Here is a 16,526-nt window from a genome sequence, read left to right on the forward strand (position 1 = left end):
CATCAGGTACTGACACTGGCACAGATTTATGATGCCACTACCAAGTTATTTATTGATGCTGAAGTCTTGGCTTCTCTTCTTGAAGTAAAGTCAGTCAGGACGATTCAGCACTTTCTCTCCTCCGCAGCTAAAAACTAGCAGTTGCTCAATGACTCCATCAGCTCCACTGGTAATAAGTTGGATATTTGCCCCGCTGTGGACCTCTCATTACTTCAGGACCATTCAGTTGTTCAGTTCACTAAAGGAACAGTGGTGGGCTTTGATTCTCTGACCAAGAGAGAGCTTTATGAGTACTGCGTTAAGGGGATTCACTTCTCTGCATTGGGGTCTGTGCTGGACACTCCATGGAGGGAGAAGCTGGGAGTGGAAGGGCACAGGGGGTCTGCGTGGAGGGAGCTGAACAAGCCGTGCAGTGGAGAATTGGGCATGGGATCATTGGCACCAACTCCTTTTTAAACATTATTAAAGAAGATGAAAATGATTCTTGCATTTTCTGTGGACAAAAAGAAATGATTTTTCATTTGTTTTTGTATTGTAATCGACTGGCGGGATTCTTCAGATTCTTTGAAGCTTTGTGTACCAATTTGATTAGAACTTTTAATGAAGTCCTGTTCATTTTTGGAAGTAAATATAATAAGAAAACTCGATGCAGGATTCAACTGTTCAACTTTCTGTTACGTGAAGCAAAGCTGGCCATTTTAAAAAGTCGAAATAATAAGCAATGTGGGTCAGAACTGACGGATATTTGTTTAATGTTTAAGTTGAATGTTTATTAAGAATAAGACTGGAGTTTGCTTTTTATAAACAGATGAATAGAATGGGGGGGTCTGAAAATGTGTGGGGGGTGAAAGGGGGGCTGTGCTCAGTCAATGAAGGGGAGCTGAAAATGAACTTCTGATTTCACTGTGGTGGGCAAGAGAAAGAGAAAGAAATGGTGGGCATCAATACCACGTGATTAGTAATGTGTGGAGTAGGAGGAGAGTAAGGGGGGAGTAGTGGGGGTCTGATGTATGGATCTGCTGTTTAGTCTGAAATGTGGCTTTGTTGTAAATTGACTGTGAATATTGTTATGTTGGGCGGCACGGTGGTGCAGTGGTAGCGCTGCTGCCTCGCAGTTAGGCGACCCGGGTTTGCTTCCCGGGTCCTCCCTGCGTGGAGTTTGCATGTTCTCCCTGTGTCTGCGTGGGTTTCCTCCGGGCGCTCCGGTTTCCTCCCACAGTCCAAAGACATGCAGTTTAGGTGGATTGGCGATTCTAAATTGGCCCTAGTGTGTGCTTGGTATGTGGGTGTGTTTGTGTGTGTCCTGCGGTGGGTTGGCACCCTGCCCAGGATTGTTTCCTGCCTTGTGCCCTGTGTTGGCTGGGATTGGCTCCAGCAGACCCCCGTGACCCTGTGTTCGGATTCAGCGGGTTGGAAAATGGATGGATGGATGGATATTGTTTTGTTGATGTTTCTGCTTAATTTTACAATAAAGTTTACTTTAAAAATTAAATATCTATCTATCTATCTATCTATCTATCTATCTATCTATCTATCTATCTATCTATCTATCTATCTATCTATCTATCTATCTATCTATCTATCTATCTATCTATCTATCTATCTATCTATCTATCTTGACTGTCCAGTTCTCTTCCTGTGGCCTCAAGTGTCCATCACAATCCCCAGCACTTTCTATTAGTTTCTGATTTCAGTTGTCCCACCTTGTGACCCTTAGTGACAAAGTGACATTTGCTCAGCCCCTCTCTGACGTCACTTTTCTGCTCCTGATGTCCATGTGCTCCTCTGTTGGTGTCCTGCACATCAGACTTGTGACGTGACCCCATTGTCGTGTATTCTACCCTCACAGCTCGAGTCTCGCCTGTTTCTTAGACAAATCGTCACTTGATTGATGACATTGGTGTCACCCTTTATTACAATGCTGGCACCTTGATTTGTTTCCTGATCTTCACAGGTAAGTTAATCCTGGTGGTCCGGACTGCTGAATTCCTGATGATTCTCGTCCTTTTCTGAGCTCCTGACGTGTTCTTCTTGTGATCTTCTGATTCTTTTCTCTTTCGGTGGCCCAGCTGCTGTTCTTCTCATCTTTTTATTCTTTAATTCTCCGTGTGGTTTGATGTCAATTGTGTCATTTCTAACACCTACCAGCAGGTCACTCTGACATTTTGCTCTGAATGGGCAGCTCAGGTCAGAGGAGAGCTGGGAGTGGACAGCAGTGGTCAGCAGTAATGGGGGTCATTTCACAGTCCACTCAGACCACCTCTGTGCCCAGGGGACTGGACTTTGGGATGCTGAGTGTCCATTCAGAGCTCATCCACTGGCTTTATTACAAATTAGGAGATAAATAAGAAAACTGAGGTCACCAGCAGTGAGGCCTTTAGTGGACTGAGGTCAGCTGGTCAGTGGCACCGGTCAGCATGTGACATGTGAGTGTCAGAAGTGTCACTTTTCAGTCCTGTCCACCCTGTCCATTATGTCACGGATCACACAGTCAGTCCAGTCTTTGTCACAATAGACAGACAGAGGGTCCTCATCATCTAAGTGATCTGACACTTGTCTCTCTTCTTCTTCACAGGTTGTTCTCTTGTGGTCTCATCTCGGCCTGCTGCTCAGCTCTCTCCTCGGTCCTCTTGTCTCGAAACTCACGGCTGACTGAACTGAACCTTGACGACAACAACCTGGTAGATTCAGGGGCTCATCAGCTGAGTGAGGGGCTCAGGAGTGACAACTGTAATTTAGAGAAACTGGGGTGAGTAAAGAGGGGGAGGTGTGGAGGGGTGTGAATGTGTTATTGATGGGCGGGCTGATCACATGATATAGTGCCTTTCACATCTATCTATCTATCTATCTATCTATCTATCTATCTATCTATCTATCTATCTATCTATCTATCTTTCTATCTATCTATCTATCTATCTATCTATCTATCTATCTATCTATCTATCTATCTATCTATCTATCTATCTATCTATCTATCTATCAGCCCAAGAACTGCTGAGGATACTGAGGGCAATGGAGATGGTGGATGTATGGAGGAGAAGAAATGGGGAGAGCAGGCAATACACGTGGGGGCGAGTAAGTGGCGGAGAGGTGTCCCTGGCCAGACTGGACCACATTTACACTTTCAAACATCACCTTGGACTGTTCAAATCGAGCTCCATCACACCCAGTGGTCTGTCAGATCACAGTCTAGTAACCTGCAGTGTGCTGCTCACTGCTTACACACCTAAAAGTGCTTACTGGCACTTCAATTCTACTCTACTTCAAGATCAGAATTTCAAAGATATATTCAGGTTTTTTTGGAACACATGGAAAACTAAAAAAGGGAGTTCATCAGCCTGCAACAATGGTGGGATTTAGGAAAGGTGCAGATTCGAGGGTTGTGTCAGCAATACACTAGTAATGTCACTAACTGTTTAAAATCAGAGATGGCTGAATTAGAAGCTGAGGTCACAGAGATCCAGAGACTTCTCGATTTTGGCCCGAACACACAGCTAGCAGAGAGCCTTAAAGATAAACAGAGGGGTCTGGCTCAGCTGTTGGACACCAGAGTTAAAGGGGCTCTGGTGAGATCACGATTCCAGAGCCTAAATGAAATGGATGCACCAACAAAGTATTTTTTTAGTCTTGAAAGAAAAAACTCACAAAGCAAAGTTTTCTATTGTTTGCGGGCAGCAGATGGGACAGAGCGACAGCAGCCAGTGGAGATCAGGGAGATTGTGAGGGACTTCTATAACACTTTGTATGCTGCAGAGACGGTTCAAGATGACATGGAATGCCATCATTTTTTACAGAATCTTCCTCAGCTTCCTAAGGGAGACGTTACAAACCTGGAAGCAGCAGTGTCTATGTCGGAACTTTCAGATGCTTTGGGGGGGCTTAATGTAGGCAAAGTTCTGGGTATTGATGGGATCCCAGTTGAATTTTATAAGGAATTTTGGGATCTCATGGGTCCAGACTTGCTGGAAGTGTTCACACAGAGTATCAGGACGGGTGTCTTACCCCAGAGCTGTCGGAGAGCAGTGATAACCCTCCTTCCTAAAAAGGGAGATTTATATGAGATCAGAAACTGGCGGCCTGTGTCACTGCTGTGCGCAGACTATAAGATTTTTTCTAAAGCGTTGGCCAACAGACTCCGGACTGTCCTGACTAAAGTGGTGCATCCAGATCAGAGTTACTGTGTGCCTGACAGAACTATTTTTAACAATATTTTTTAAATTCGGGATATTTTGGCTTCCTCAGAGCTTCTCATTTTTAAAGTTGGCTTACTTTCCTTGGATCAAGAGAAAGCTTTTGATCGAGTCAGTCATTCCTATTTGTGGGACGTGATGAGGGCTTTTGGTTTTGGAGAGAAATTTGTTAAGAATATTCAATTACTTTACTGTATAGTGAAATTTCTAGTGTAGTGAAAGTCAATGGTGGCTTGTGTGCGCCTTTTACTGTTCAAAGAGGAGTTCGACATGCAGGGCTTCTCTCTTTCTGGAATGCTGTACGCATTGGCATTGGAGCCGTTTGTGAAGGAGCTGCACAGAGTGCTGGGTGGTTTGTCTATTCCAGAGTATACAGTGGAGCCATTTAAAGTTACTGCTTATGCGGATGACATCGTGGTTCTCATCAGGAATCAGGAGGATATGAATAAGCTGACGGCTTGTCAAAGGACTTATGAAAAACTGTCATCGGCTAAAATAAACTATCTATCTATCTATCTATCTATCTATCTATCTATCTATCTATCTATCTATCTATCTATCTATCTATCTATCTATCTATCTATCTATCTATCTATCTTGACAGTCAAGTTCACTTCTTGTCACCTAAAGTGTCCATCACAATCCCCAGCACTTTCTATTAGTTTCTGATTTCAGTTGTCCCCCCTTGTGACCCTTAGTGACAAAGTGACATTTGCTCAGCCCCTCTCTGACATCACTTTTCTGCTCCTGATGTCCATGTGCTCCTCTGTTGGTGTCCTGCACATCAGAATTGTGACGTGACCCCATTGTCGTGTATGCTACCCTCACAGCTCGAGTCTCGCCTGTTTCGTAGACAAATCGTCACTTGACTGATGACAATGGTGTCACCCTTTATTACAATGCTGGCACCTTGAACATGGGACATGTCCTCATTTGAATGTTCTAAAGTGTCTGCAGACATCAGCCTTAACCAGCGTATCCTAACGTGACATAGAGAACACACAAATGACAGGGGGTCCTAAACACGGGGACAGCTGCAGTGGACACCAATACTCTTTAATGTCACATACGTCATTGTCATTGTCACAGAGTTACGTTTTTAGGATTTATTTAGTTACATGTGTTATGTTTTATTGTTTGCCCTGAAGAAGTCATTGAGAGAATCGCGTTGGCCCTCAGACTGTGAGGTTTTTGTGGTCGGACCTCGAGAAGCAGGACCCCTCAAACAGGCTGCCATGGGGGGCTTCACTTGTGTCTTCAGAACTAAAAGGATTTGCTTGTGATTTAGGACTGAGCTATGAAGAGACGATTCTTTGGTTTTCTTTTCGCATTCTCTCATATTCTGTCTGTTTATTATGGGATGTGTTGTTGTTCTTTTGATTTGTGTCCTGATCTTCACAGGTGAGTTAATCCTGGTGGTCCGGACTGCTGAATTCCTGATGATTCTCGTCCTGTTCTGAGCCCCTGACGTGTTCTTCTTGTGATCTTCTGATTCTTTTCTCTTTCGGTGGCCCAGCTGCTGTTCTTCTTGTCTTTTTATTTTTTAATTCTCCGTGTGGTTTGATGTCACTGAGATGTCAATTATGTCATTTCTAACACCTACCAGCAGGTGGCGATGCTAGCAGGTCACTCTGCCATTTTGCTCTGAATGGGCAGCTCAGGTCAGAGGAGAGCTGGGAGTGGACAGCAGTGGTCAGCAGTAATGGAGGTCACTTCACAGTCCACTCAGACCACCTCTCTGCCCAGGGGACTGGACTTTGGGATGCTGAGTGTCCATTCAGAGCTCGTCCACTGGCTTTATTACAAATTAGGAGAGAAATAAGAAAACTGAGGTCACCAGCAGTGATGTCTTTAGTGGACTGAGGTCAGCTGGTTAGTGAAACTGGTCAGTATGTGACGTGTGAGTGTCAGAAGTGTCACATGTCAGTCCTGTCCACCCTGTCCATTATGTCACTGATCACACAGTCAGTCCAGTCTTTGTCACAATAGACAGACAGAGGGTCCTCATCGACTAAGTGGTCTGACATCAGGAGAGCCCACTATGAAAGACACTCGAGTGTCGCACTCTCCGATGTCCAGCAATGACCAGCGTGTGACAACAGGAATCTGTGGATGGGGTCCTGCAAATCAGTCAAAGCCCCTCCATGTGCTGAGTCCTCAGTTACAGACACAAATCCAAGGTCGTCCCTCCGCTGTCATCGGCTTTGACAAGTCTGTCTGGACCCTTAAGTGCAGGACACTGTCAGCCTCATGTTCTTCACATTCCTGTCCAGTGTCCACATGTCACTTTGAGTGACTTGTCACCAGTCAGTGTGGCAGGAAGGCAGAAGATGCTGTCAGGTATATAGCGCCTTACCTTATAAGGACAGCGGTGGTCTCAGGGTCAAAGTGCATTTCAGTGAAGATGGCGCAGTCATCGAGCCCTTGTGCTGTGTGTCCTTCTGTCTGTCTGTCTGTCCTCACTCGAATCTCTTCTTCTTCACAGGTTGTACTCTTGTGGTCTCACCTCGGCCTGCTGCTCAGCTCTCTCCTCGGTCCTCTCGTCTCCAAACTCACGGCTGACTGAACTGGTGCTGAACTTCAACAACCTGGGAGATTCAGGGGCTCATCAGCTGAGTGAAGGGCTCAGGAGTGACAACTGTAAATTAGAGAAACTGGGGTGAGTAAAGAGGGGGAGGGGTGGGGTGTGAATGTGTTATTGATGGGCGGGCTGATCACATGACAGCACATGGAGTGACCAGAGTGACAGTGACAAGTGGACCTGACTGAGGGGACAGACAGGAAAGACAACAAAGATAAGGAGAGACAGACAGAGGAAGATGAGGAGGACCTGCTCTGTCAGATGAGACCACCTACTTGAGCACCGGACCCCATCTCCTCCACTCTTCCCCAAATCCTGTCTTCATGTCCTAATCCTGACTGTCGTGACAATAATAAATCCATCCTGTGACACGGCTCTCTGCCAGCGACCCTGAAGGTCTCTCCTGTATCCCCCCATTAGGACAGTCTGGTCTTGATGTGACAATCTGAGATAACAAGTCTCAGTCCATCACTCACTTCTCTATTCTGTCCAAAGTTCTCAAGAGTGTCGTGGCCTCCCAACTCCCTAGTCATGTAACTGATAATCAGTGGAGAGTGGACACTTTAAAAATGTGTTATCCTGCTGAGATCTTCCGACATGTCACAGAGCAGGTGTCACCTCAAGGTGGCTCATCTAACATGACGGTGACTTCAGTTTACACCAATGGCTGCATGTCCAGTCCAATAAAACACTTCTGGGATGAGCTGGGACTGCAAGTGAGGAGCATAAATGTGAGGCTGAGAAGTCTGAAGGACTGTGTGACGTCAACATGGAGACAGAAATCCATAAGGAGCCATTTATGTGTCTCAGGGGGTCAATGACTTGGAGGAATTCAGGCTCTTCAGAGGCAGAGGAGGCCTACCTGGTGTGCCTAATAAAGTGGCCACTGTGTGCCCCTGCAGATCTTGAGCCTTTTGCTCTTCTCCTGCACACCCGCTTTACACTCTTTAGTCCAGCGGCCATGTCTTTGTGCACACGTCATCATCTGCACTCACACTAACTTGTCACTCTTTGTGTCTTCTGCTCATCTCTCCTTGTCATCCCTCTTGTGTCCCCCACAGCAGGTTTGTCCCCCGCATGTCCTTTTCTCTGACACCCAACCAGCTGCCCCTCAACTCACACACTTGAACCTTTGCTCCTGTCTGTGCAGATCTCATCTTCATGACGCTCATTTCAATTTCTCTTATTTTGATCTTCCTCTTTTTCTTCATTCTCCTAGTATGTCCTCACAAATTCCCAGTCCACATGGTGCAACTGCCCAGTAAGGTCACTCTGATTCTGGTCACTCTTGGTTGTGGTCACTAAGTGGCAGGGCCTCTCCCAGTAGCAGGAACTGAACACAAGCAGGATGGACAGGCCATCACAGAGGGTCCACACTCAAGGGGTCTAACTGACCACCTCAGCGGCTCAATGTCTTTAAACATCAAATAAGAAAAAGAAGAAAAATGTGAAGGAAAAATTACTGAGGGAAAAGGAGGAAACACCTGTGGACCCCCAGTTCTCCTTCCTGTCCTAAACATGTCACTTGTCACTGAGGTTTGACCTTGGCAGGCTAAGCTGGTGCAGGACGTGACGTCAGGCCAAGTCTTCAAGGCAGGCGTCCTGAGCACATGGCAGACCACTGCAGACCCTCACTGTTGTCCTCTTCACTCAGATGACTTCTTCTCATGAGGACACTAAAGATGTCCCCTCACTGACTATGACGTGTGTTGAACCCGAGTCTCTGTGGTCTGCTGTCCTCAGGTCAGACTAACAGATGTCAGTATTCTGAAGTACACACACACACACACAGAGTCCACAAAAATGTCACCTTATTTAATAAAGGACTCCACAGACCACCTGTCATCACCATCTACCCCAAAGCCACTAAGCCCTCGTGTGCTCCTCGTCACCTCGGCAGACCAGCAGCTGCTGTTGTTCCCAGTTTGACAGTCCAGTTCACTTCCTGTGGCCTCAAGTGTCCATCACAATCTCCAGCACTTTCTATTAGTTTCTGATTTCAGTTGTCCCACCTAGTGACCCTTAGTGACAAAGTGACATTTGCTCAGCCCCTCTCTGACGTCACTTTTCTGCTCCTGATGTCCATGTGCTCCTCTTTTGGTGTCCTGCACATCAGACTTGTGACGTGACCCCATTGTTGTGTATTCTACCCTCACAGCTTGAGTCTCGCCTGCTTCTTAGACAAATCGTCACTTGGTTGATGACAATGGTGTCACCCTTTATTACAACACTGGCACCTTGAACAGGGGACATGTCCTCATTTGAATGTTCAAAGTGTCTGCAGACATCGGCCTTTACCAGCGTGTCCTAATGTGACATCGAGAACACACAAATGACGGGGGTCCTAAACACGGGGACAGCTGCAGTAGGCGCCAGTACTGTTTAATGTCACACACGTCATCGTCATTGTCACAGAGTGATGTTTTTAGGATTTATTTAGTAACTTGTGTTATGTTTTATTGTTTGCCCTGAAGAAGTCATTGAGAGAATCGCGTTGGCCCTCAGACTGTGAGGTTTATGCGGTCGGACCTCGAGAAGCAGGACCCCTCAAACAGGCTGCCATGGGGGGCTTCACTTGTGTCTTTAGAACTAAAAGGATTTGCTTGTGATTTAGGACTGAGCTATGAAGAGACGATTGTTTGGTTTTCTTTTCACATTCTCTCATATTCTGTCTTTTTATTATGGGATGTGTTGTTGTTCTTTTGATATGTTTCCTGATCTTCACAGGTGAGTTAATCCTAGTGGTCCGGACTGCTGAATTCCTGATGATTCTCGTCCTTTTCTGAGCCCCTGACGCGTTCTTCTTGTGATCTTCTGATTCTTTTCTCTTTCGGTGGCCCAGCTGCTGTTCTTCTTGTCTTTTTCTTCTTTAATTCTCTGTGTGGTTTGATGTCACTGAGATGTCAATTGTGTCATTTCTAACACCTACCAGCAGGTGGCGATGCTAGCAGGTCACTCTGCCATTTTGCTCTGAATGGGCAGCTCAGGTCAGAGGAGAGCTGGGAGTGGACAGCAGTGGTCAGCAGTAATGGGGGTCACTTCACAGTCAACTCGGACCACCTCTGTGCCCAGGGGACTGGACTTTGGGATGCTGAGCGTCCATTCAGAGCTCGTCCACTGGCTTTATTACAAAGTAGGAGAGAAATAAGAAAACTGAGGTCACCAGAGGGAGGGTCCTCATCGTCTAAGTGGTCTGACATCAGGAGAGCCCACTATGACAGACACTCCATGTGCTGAGTCCTCAGTTACATACACAAATCCAAGGTGGTCCCTCCGCTGTCATCAGCTTTGACAAGTCTGTCTGGACCCTTAAGTGCAGGACACTGTCAGCCTCATGTCCTTCACATTCCTGTCCAGTGTCTACATGTCACTTTGAGTGACTTGTCACCAGTCAGTGTGGCAGGAAGGCAGAAGACACTGTCAGGTATATAGCGCCTTACCTTATAAGGACAGCGGTGGTCTCAGGGTCAAAGTGCATTTCAGTGAAGACGGCGCAGTCATTGAGCCCTTGTGCTGTGTGTCCTTCTGTCTGTCTGTCTGTCCTCACTCGTCTCTCTTCTTCTTCACAGGTTGTACTCTTGTGGTCTCACCTCGGCCTGCTGCTCAGCTCTCTCCTCGGTCCTCTCGTCTCCAAACTCACAGCTGACTGTACTGAGTCTGAGCTTCAACAACCTGGGAGATTCAGGGGCTCGTCAGCTGAGTGAGGGGCTCAGGAGTGACAACTGTAAATTAGAGACACTGAAGTGAGTAAAGAGGGGGAGGGGTGGGGGGTGTGAATGTGTTATTGATGGGTGGGCTGATCACATGACAGCACATGGAGTGACCAGAGTGACAGTGACAAGTGGAGCTGACTGAGGTGACAGACAAGAAGGACAACAAAGATAAGGAGAGACAGACTGAGGAAGATGAGGAGGAGGAGGAGTGTGAGATGGACAAGAAGAAGAAATGGACAGCAGCTGAGAGTCCAGCCAGAGTCAGGGGGACAAGGACACAGGGGGGATCAGGACAGCAGACTGTGGACAGGAGGAGAGGGGGACATGACAGTCTGGGGGCTGAGGGTCATTTGGAACAAACAAGAAAGAGCAGAGCAGCAGACAGGGGATCAGTTGACAAGAAGAAGAAACAAGATGGAGGATGAGAGACGAACAAGAGGTGAAATGAGAGAAGACATGAGAGTGAGGAGGAGAAGAAGAGAAAACGAAGAGAGACAGAGCACTAGAGATACAGACAGGAAGTGACCGCAGGGGGACAGAGGGGGCAACAGCACATCAACTGGACAGACCACCTTCTTTATGAAATGTGACGCGACCAGCAGGCCTTCAGAGGATGTTGACCAATCTGTGAGTGGACTGAGTGACTGACAGGCCGACACACATGTCATGTGACTTAGATGAGCACAGACACTGAGAGGAATTCTGGGTGACATCAGGGGGCGTGTCAGTGTGACAGTGCAGTGTGTGTGTGGTGCCCCCTGCTGTTTGTAACTCACACTTGTGTGTCCTCACAGGCTGAAGGACAACGGGATCAGTGAGAGGGAAAAGAGGAACCTGAGGTCACTACGGGAGGAGCTGAGGAGGTCTGGACGTCAGCTGACTATCTACACATGAGAAGACCAGCAGTGATGATCAGACTGAGCCTCTGTCAGTGACCGAGCCCCCCATCCACTCACCCCTAAATTCTCCTCTTTCCTCTTTTTCTTCTCCTCTCAGCTCTGCTCCTCATTTAATAAACTCTCCGTGTCCCCTCAGCCTGTGTGCTCCTCCTTTAACGTCACTTTTATTTTTAACAACTTGAGATCCTCAACTGGTGATAAAACTCAAGCAGACTCGGACCTGCAGACCCCCAAGTTTCACCACTAGAGGCAGTAAAGCAGTGGGGGGTCATCCTGTAAAAAGCCCCCCAAGTCGCCTGTCCCACCAAGGAGCAAAGAGAGGTGGACAGTCCAGCTGTGGGGTGACATGGGGCCTGAGGCTGTAGTGACACTGGGGACGAGGCTGGGACAAACCCTGGACAGGACACTTGTCCATCACAGGACACCATCAGCGCTCGTCTCCATCACCACTCAGTGTCATTTGAACCCGTGTCTGCTCCATGTCCCCCAAGTCCTGTGTGCCATCTGCTGTCCTTTGGTGACACTTTAACTCCCACGAGGCTCAGTTTTGATTTTCATTTTCTTTTTTATTCCATCGTCTCCACTTCACCGTCCCCTCCAGTCGTGTCCTCGTAGTGAGCAGCGGCCTGAACAAGTGAGCGATTAAAAGAAATAAAAGATCATGGAGAACATGGAGGAGTGTGGAGATGGGATGGACTGGCGCTGTCCAGTGGGGGGTCCTGACTTGATGTGGACAGGTGGCCACTGAGGGACCACCACCTGAACTGGACTGATGGGGCTTAGAAAACTGATGGATAAACAGAGGTGGATAAACTGAACTGGGAATTAAGAAAGAAACTGGGAAATATATATAAGAGTGGGAGTGGGATGAGGGTCTAAAGGAAACAAGTGGGGGATCCCAGCCTGAGGGTGGGCTTCTATAGGACAGCTGGGTTAGAAAAAGAGGAACAGGGACAAGAAAACAAACAGAGAGATGAACAAGGGGGGCAAGGAGGAGAGAGTTAGAAAGTGAAGGATAGTCAGTGACATGAGGGGGACGAGGACAGACGAGGAGGAGGAGGAGAGGAAGACAAGTCAAGTTGAGTCCATTTTATTTCTAGAGCTCATTTAAAAATAGCAGGGGTCCACCAAAATGCTGCACAGCTTCACCATAAATACCCCAAATACACCCAGTAGCCACAGTAAAGAAATACTGACAGACAAGTTTAGAAAGCCAAGTCAGAAAGGTGGGCTTTACGTGGGATTTAAAAGTGACCAGAGTCGGTGCTGACCTCCTAGAAAACGGTCGACTGTTCCAGAACTGAGGGGCAGCTACTGTAAACGCACGGCCCCTCTAAGGTTAAGTTGAGAACTCAACATGACCGATAAGTTCTGGTCAGAGGACCCCCATGATTGTGAAGGAGAGTGCAGGTGTAAGGGGTCAGTATGATAAGCAGGGGCACAAACATTCAGGGTCTTAAAAACCAACAAAACTCAATCCTGCAGTGAGCAGGATACCAGTGTAGAGACGCTAAAACTGGGGTGGTGGGCTTGTGTTTGGTGGGCCTGTTAGATGCCTGGCAGCAGCATTCTGGACGAGCTGAAGATGAGACAAGCGATGTCCGATTAACTCCGAGGTGTGATGAGGTACAACAGTCAAGATGAGATGAGACAAACGTGTGAATTGGTGTTTACAATCATCTACAGAAAGAAAGAAAGAAAGAAAGAAAGAAAGAAAGAAAGAAAGAAAGAAAGAAAGGGCTTGACCTCCGCTAATCACCTGAGCGAACAGACACAGGCGTTAACAACAGAGGTCATCTGTTTATCACAAATCACAGCAGGATTGTCTGTCAGGGGTTTACAGTCGGTGGTCAGGGGGCTGAGATGAACTGTAGGAGCACAAGTGAGGTCAGAAGGTCCAGAACACACAAGGTCTGTTTGTATGTCATGTAGACTAAGAGAATGAGGTGACCTCCATGGCTTAATGTCTTCTGGACATTCCAATAAAGGGTAAAGAGAACTGGTTTGGATCTATTTGGTGGAAAATACGTCAGAGTGTCGTTTGTGTAGTCGTGGAGAGAAATATTGAGTTATTTAAAAATGGATACTAAGAGGAACATGTACAGTAAAAAAAAGAATAGGCCGCAGAATAGAGAGGGGCCGAGGATGAGGACGAGAGGTGGCCCACCCTGACTAAAAGCCTCTGCCTGGGAGGTGTGACTGAGCCAAGACGGGCGATGAGGATGTCATGGTCAGCTGTGTCAGCTACTGCAGTCACAGCTAACAGCAATAGGACAGCCGGACCACCAGAGTGTCTTATTAAAAAGACAAGGAATGGGAGACAGCAGAGAGCGGCCATATTTACAGAAAATGAAGAAGAAAAGCCGACGGACAACACGACAAGGGCAGACATTTGTGCTTCTAAGGTCAGTCGTCTTGTAGGAGACATTAGTGCCATCTTGACTGGCATCATCTGTAGTGTCTGTCCTGGGTGGATAGGAGATCTTCATGGAGAAAAAGACCACCAGACCTTCACTCCGCTGAGCCTCAGTTCAGGTTTAAGCAGATCAGTGACACGTGTGTGTCAGTGTGAAGACGTAAAGATGGACGACATCCTCAGTTATTGGTGATAAAGAGCAGCAAAGTGGAGAAGATGACGAGCGGGGTGGAGAAGTGTGAAGTGAAGGGCATGGGTGACATGACATTCAGGTGTGTTTGGTGACTAACTCAGCTGGTTTGGATGTTGGAACATTTGAAACTTCTCTAGTCGACTCATCAAAGGGTTCATTCTCACAGTTTGGCTTATTTCATATTTCATTAACAGTGAGTCACATTCACAAATCACAGAAATCACAGAATGTCATGACATGTAATGAGAGCAGAGGTAGAGCCAGTAGGGGGCGATTACTCCAAGCCCCACTCTAACAGGGGTCCACAAACCTCTGTATATATACAGTATATATATAAAGTCTCATATAAATAATATAAATATGACAGAATGCTGTTTTGTTGTTGTTGCCATATAAACACTTCATGTGTTCACCAGAGTTGCCCCCCACATGCTGTCCCACTATGGCTAAGCATATGTTTGGTGCATTGAAGCCCATAAAACAGTGAGAAGGAGCTCCTGGTGCTCCAGCTTTGGTTCTGCTCACATGCTTATTTGGTCTTAGCCCACCAACAACACCAGCTGGTCAAAGCTGCGATGACAAAGTAGATGAAGAAGAGCAAAATAACGAGGTGGAGGATCATCTGATGAAGAAAGCTACAGCAGAAATAACACAGAAATCAGTGCAAATGATGAAGATGAAGAGAGACAGAGATGAATGTGCAGCAGGTGATGACAATGAGTGTCGAAAGCTTCGACAGGCATTAATATGGCATTAGGGCATTGAAGGGGGCCATTAACAAGCTTGAGTCCCCAGTTAAAAATCCCAGCATCAGCATTAATTAATAACGTACATACAGTGTTTGTTTTTAATCTCTGTTATGGTGTATAAAATCTGTACATTTCGGTTTAATTTTCCATTATATTTTGGTCAAGATAAAACAACAGATGAACTAAATTTTAAGACAAATCAAAGCAGGTTTTCTCACACCTCACTTTTAAAACAGCTGTTTCTGACATTGAAAGGAAGACATTCTATTTTACAACCTGGGAAAGGATGCTGAGCTGACACCTCAGACTATTGATTACTTTATGGATGGACATTCTAGAGTTTATGGCCTGGGAAAGGGAAACAAGCAATATCAAAGAACTTTATTATCTGGGAAAGAGTTTGAGCAAAATTCATCAATCACATTGACAGCCAGCCAATCAGGTGCATGGAACATTCATGTGCTGTGAAACCATGGCATGGAACTTTATAATAAATATGCCTTGGTTTTGGAAGAGAAGAGAAGAGGAGGAGGAAGGAGAAGAAGCAAAGAGAAGTAGGAGAAGAAGAGGAACAGACGAAGACGACATTGGTCGTCAGGAAGGCATCATGAACATCCATTGCTAAATCAAACGCCTCCCTGGGACATTCATCCTTGTCATTTCAACTTTTTTGTAAGCTTTTCCTAAAGACTATTGTCGCAATAATGAGACATAACACAGATAAAGTTTTGGGGAAGCCACCCGTGTAATAAGGTATCCTGGCTGCAAAGTCAAAAATGCAAATACAGAGCACTGATGTGCTTACTACAGAGTCCACAACAAGACTGACACACAGGGGAAACGGTTAGACTTTTAAAGGGGAAGACAGGAAGTGAGGTCGTACGGGTCTGGCTCAGGATCATCGGCCATTGGTTCAAGCCCGGAGGTGACATCACAGGGGCCGGAGCCGGTAAGGTCTTCCTCCATTGGCTCGGTCCCGGAAGTGACATCATGAGAGCCAGGTGAGATCTCCCGGGAATGGTCTACAGGCAAGGGAAAAAAAGAATCAGTGCACTCTGCCACATCCCGGCATGCCTCAGAACTTTCTTCCCTCGAGCCCTTTAGCTACCTCCCATGCGCACGTGTGTGACACTATATATATATTCAGACTTTTCTATCAGTACCTATTTTCTATTATTCTTTGTTCCAGTGGTATTATTATTATTCTTGTAATAAATACCATGCTGCTTTTAACTTTCTATGCTTTGTCTTAATGTCTAGAGTGATTGAATTAATAAGTTAGATTTCTTTGAGCACCTGGTGACAGCCAGATTTTTGCCATTATATCTGTGCTGCGAGGTTTATAAGGCTGAGAGTGAGGAGCGCCACTCAAAAGAAAGGACAGTATGAGAAGAAGGCATTCTTGGCTGATAAATGGCCTATAGTCAAGAGTGCTGAGTCTTTGTATGTTTAAATGTATTCTTGTAGACCAAAAGTAATATTTAGGTCTGAGATATCACTAAAACATCGTATGTTGTTTGTGCTGATAATAAGTAAGTCTCTTGAAGTGCTGAGTGACAGGCTGTGTGGTTTAAAGTGCAAAGGGTTAATCAGTGTGTGTGTGTCATTCATAGGGCACTGTTGTGGTTAGGGTCTGTGTGTGTGTGTTTATCTATGTGTGTGTGTGTGTGTTCATTTTAAAGTGCAACAGTAGACCAATCCGATAACAAAACCTGACGAGAACATTTACCCTTGAGAAAACAGGTTATTGGTAAGTAGAGGGAAATACTACGATAATACAATCCC

General features: G+C 46.2%; 2 protein-coding genes across 2 annotated transcripts in view; one reads left to right on the forward strand and one right to left on the reverse strand.

Moving 5' to 3' along the window:
- The window catches only part of LOC114643526 (NACHT, LRR and PYD domains-containing protein 3-like), a 2,412,635-nt gene that overhangs the window by 2,260,873 nt on the left and 135,236 nt on the right, over positions 1–16,526 (reverse strand). The window lies entirely within an intron of this gene.
- Positions 1–16,526, forward strand: part of LOC114643530 (protein NLRC5-like) — a 1,801,805-nt gene that overhangs the window by 512,510 nt on the left and 1,272,769 nt on the right. Inside the window, exons 14-16 of the mRNA XM_051925774.1 lie at positions 2,576–2,749; positions 6,676–6,849; positions 10,341–10,514. Of these exons, the coding sequence (XP_051781734.1) occupies positions 2,576–2,749; positions 6,676–6,849; positions 10,341–10,514 (522 nt within the window). The remainder of the gene's footprint in view (positions 1–2,575; positions 2,750–6,675; positions 6,850–10,340; positions 10,515–16,526) is intronic.

The sequence above is a fragment of the Erpetoichthys calabaricus genome, chromosome 4, assembly GCF_900747795.2.
Source record: "Erpetoichthys calabaricus chromosome 4, fErpCal1.3, whole genome shotgun sequence".
In the NCBI taxonomy this organism is placed as follows: Eukaryota; Metazoa; Chordata; class Cladistia; order Polypteriformes; family Polypteridae; genus Erpetoichthys; species Erpetoichthys calabaricus.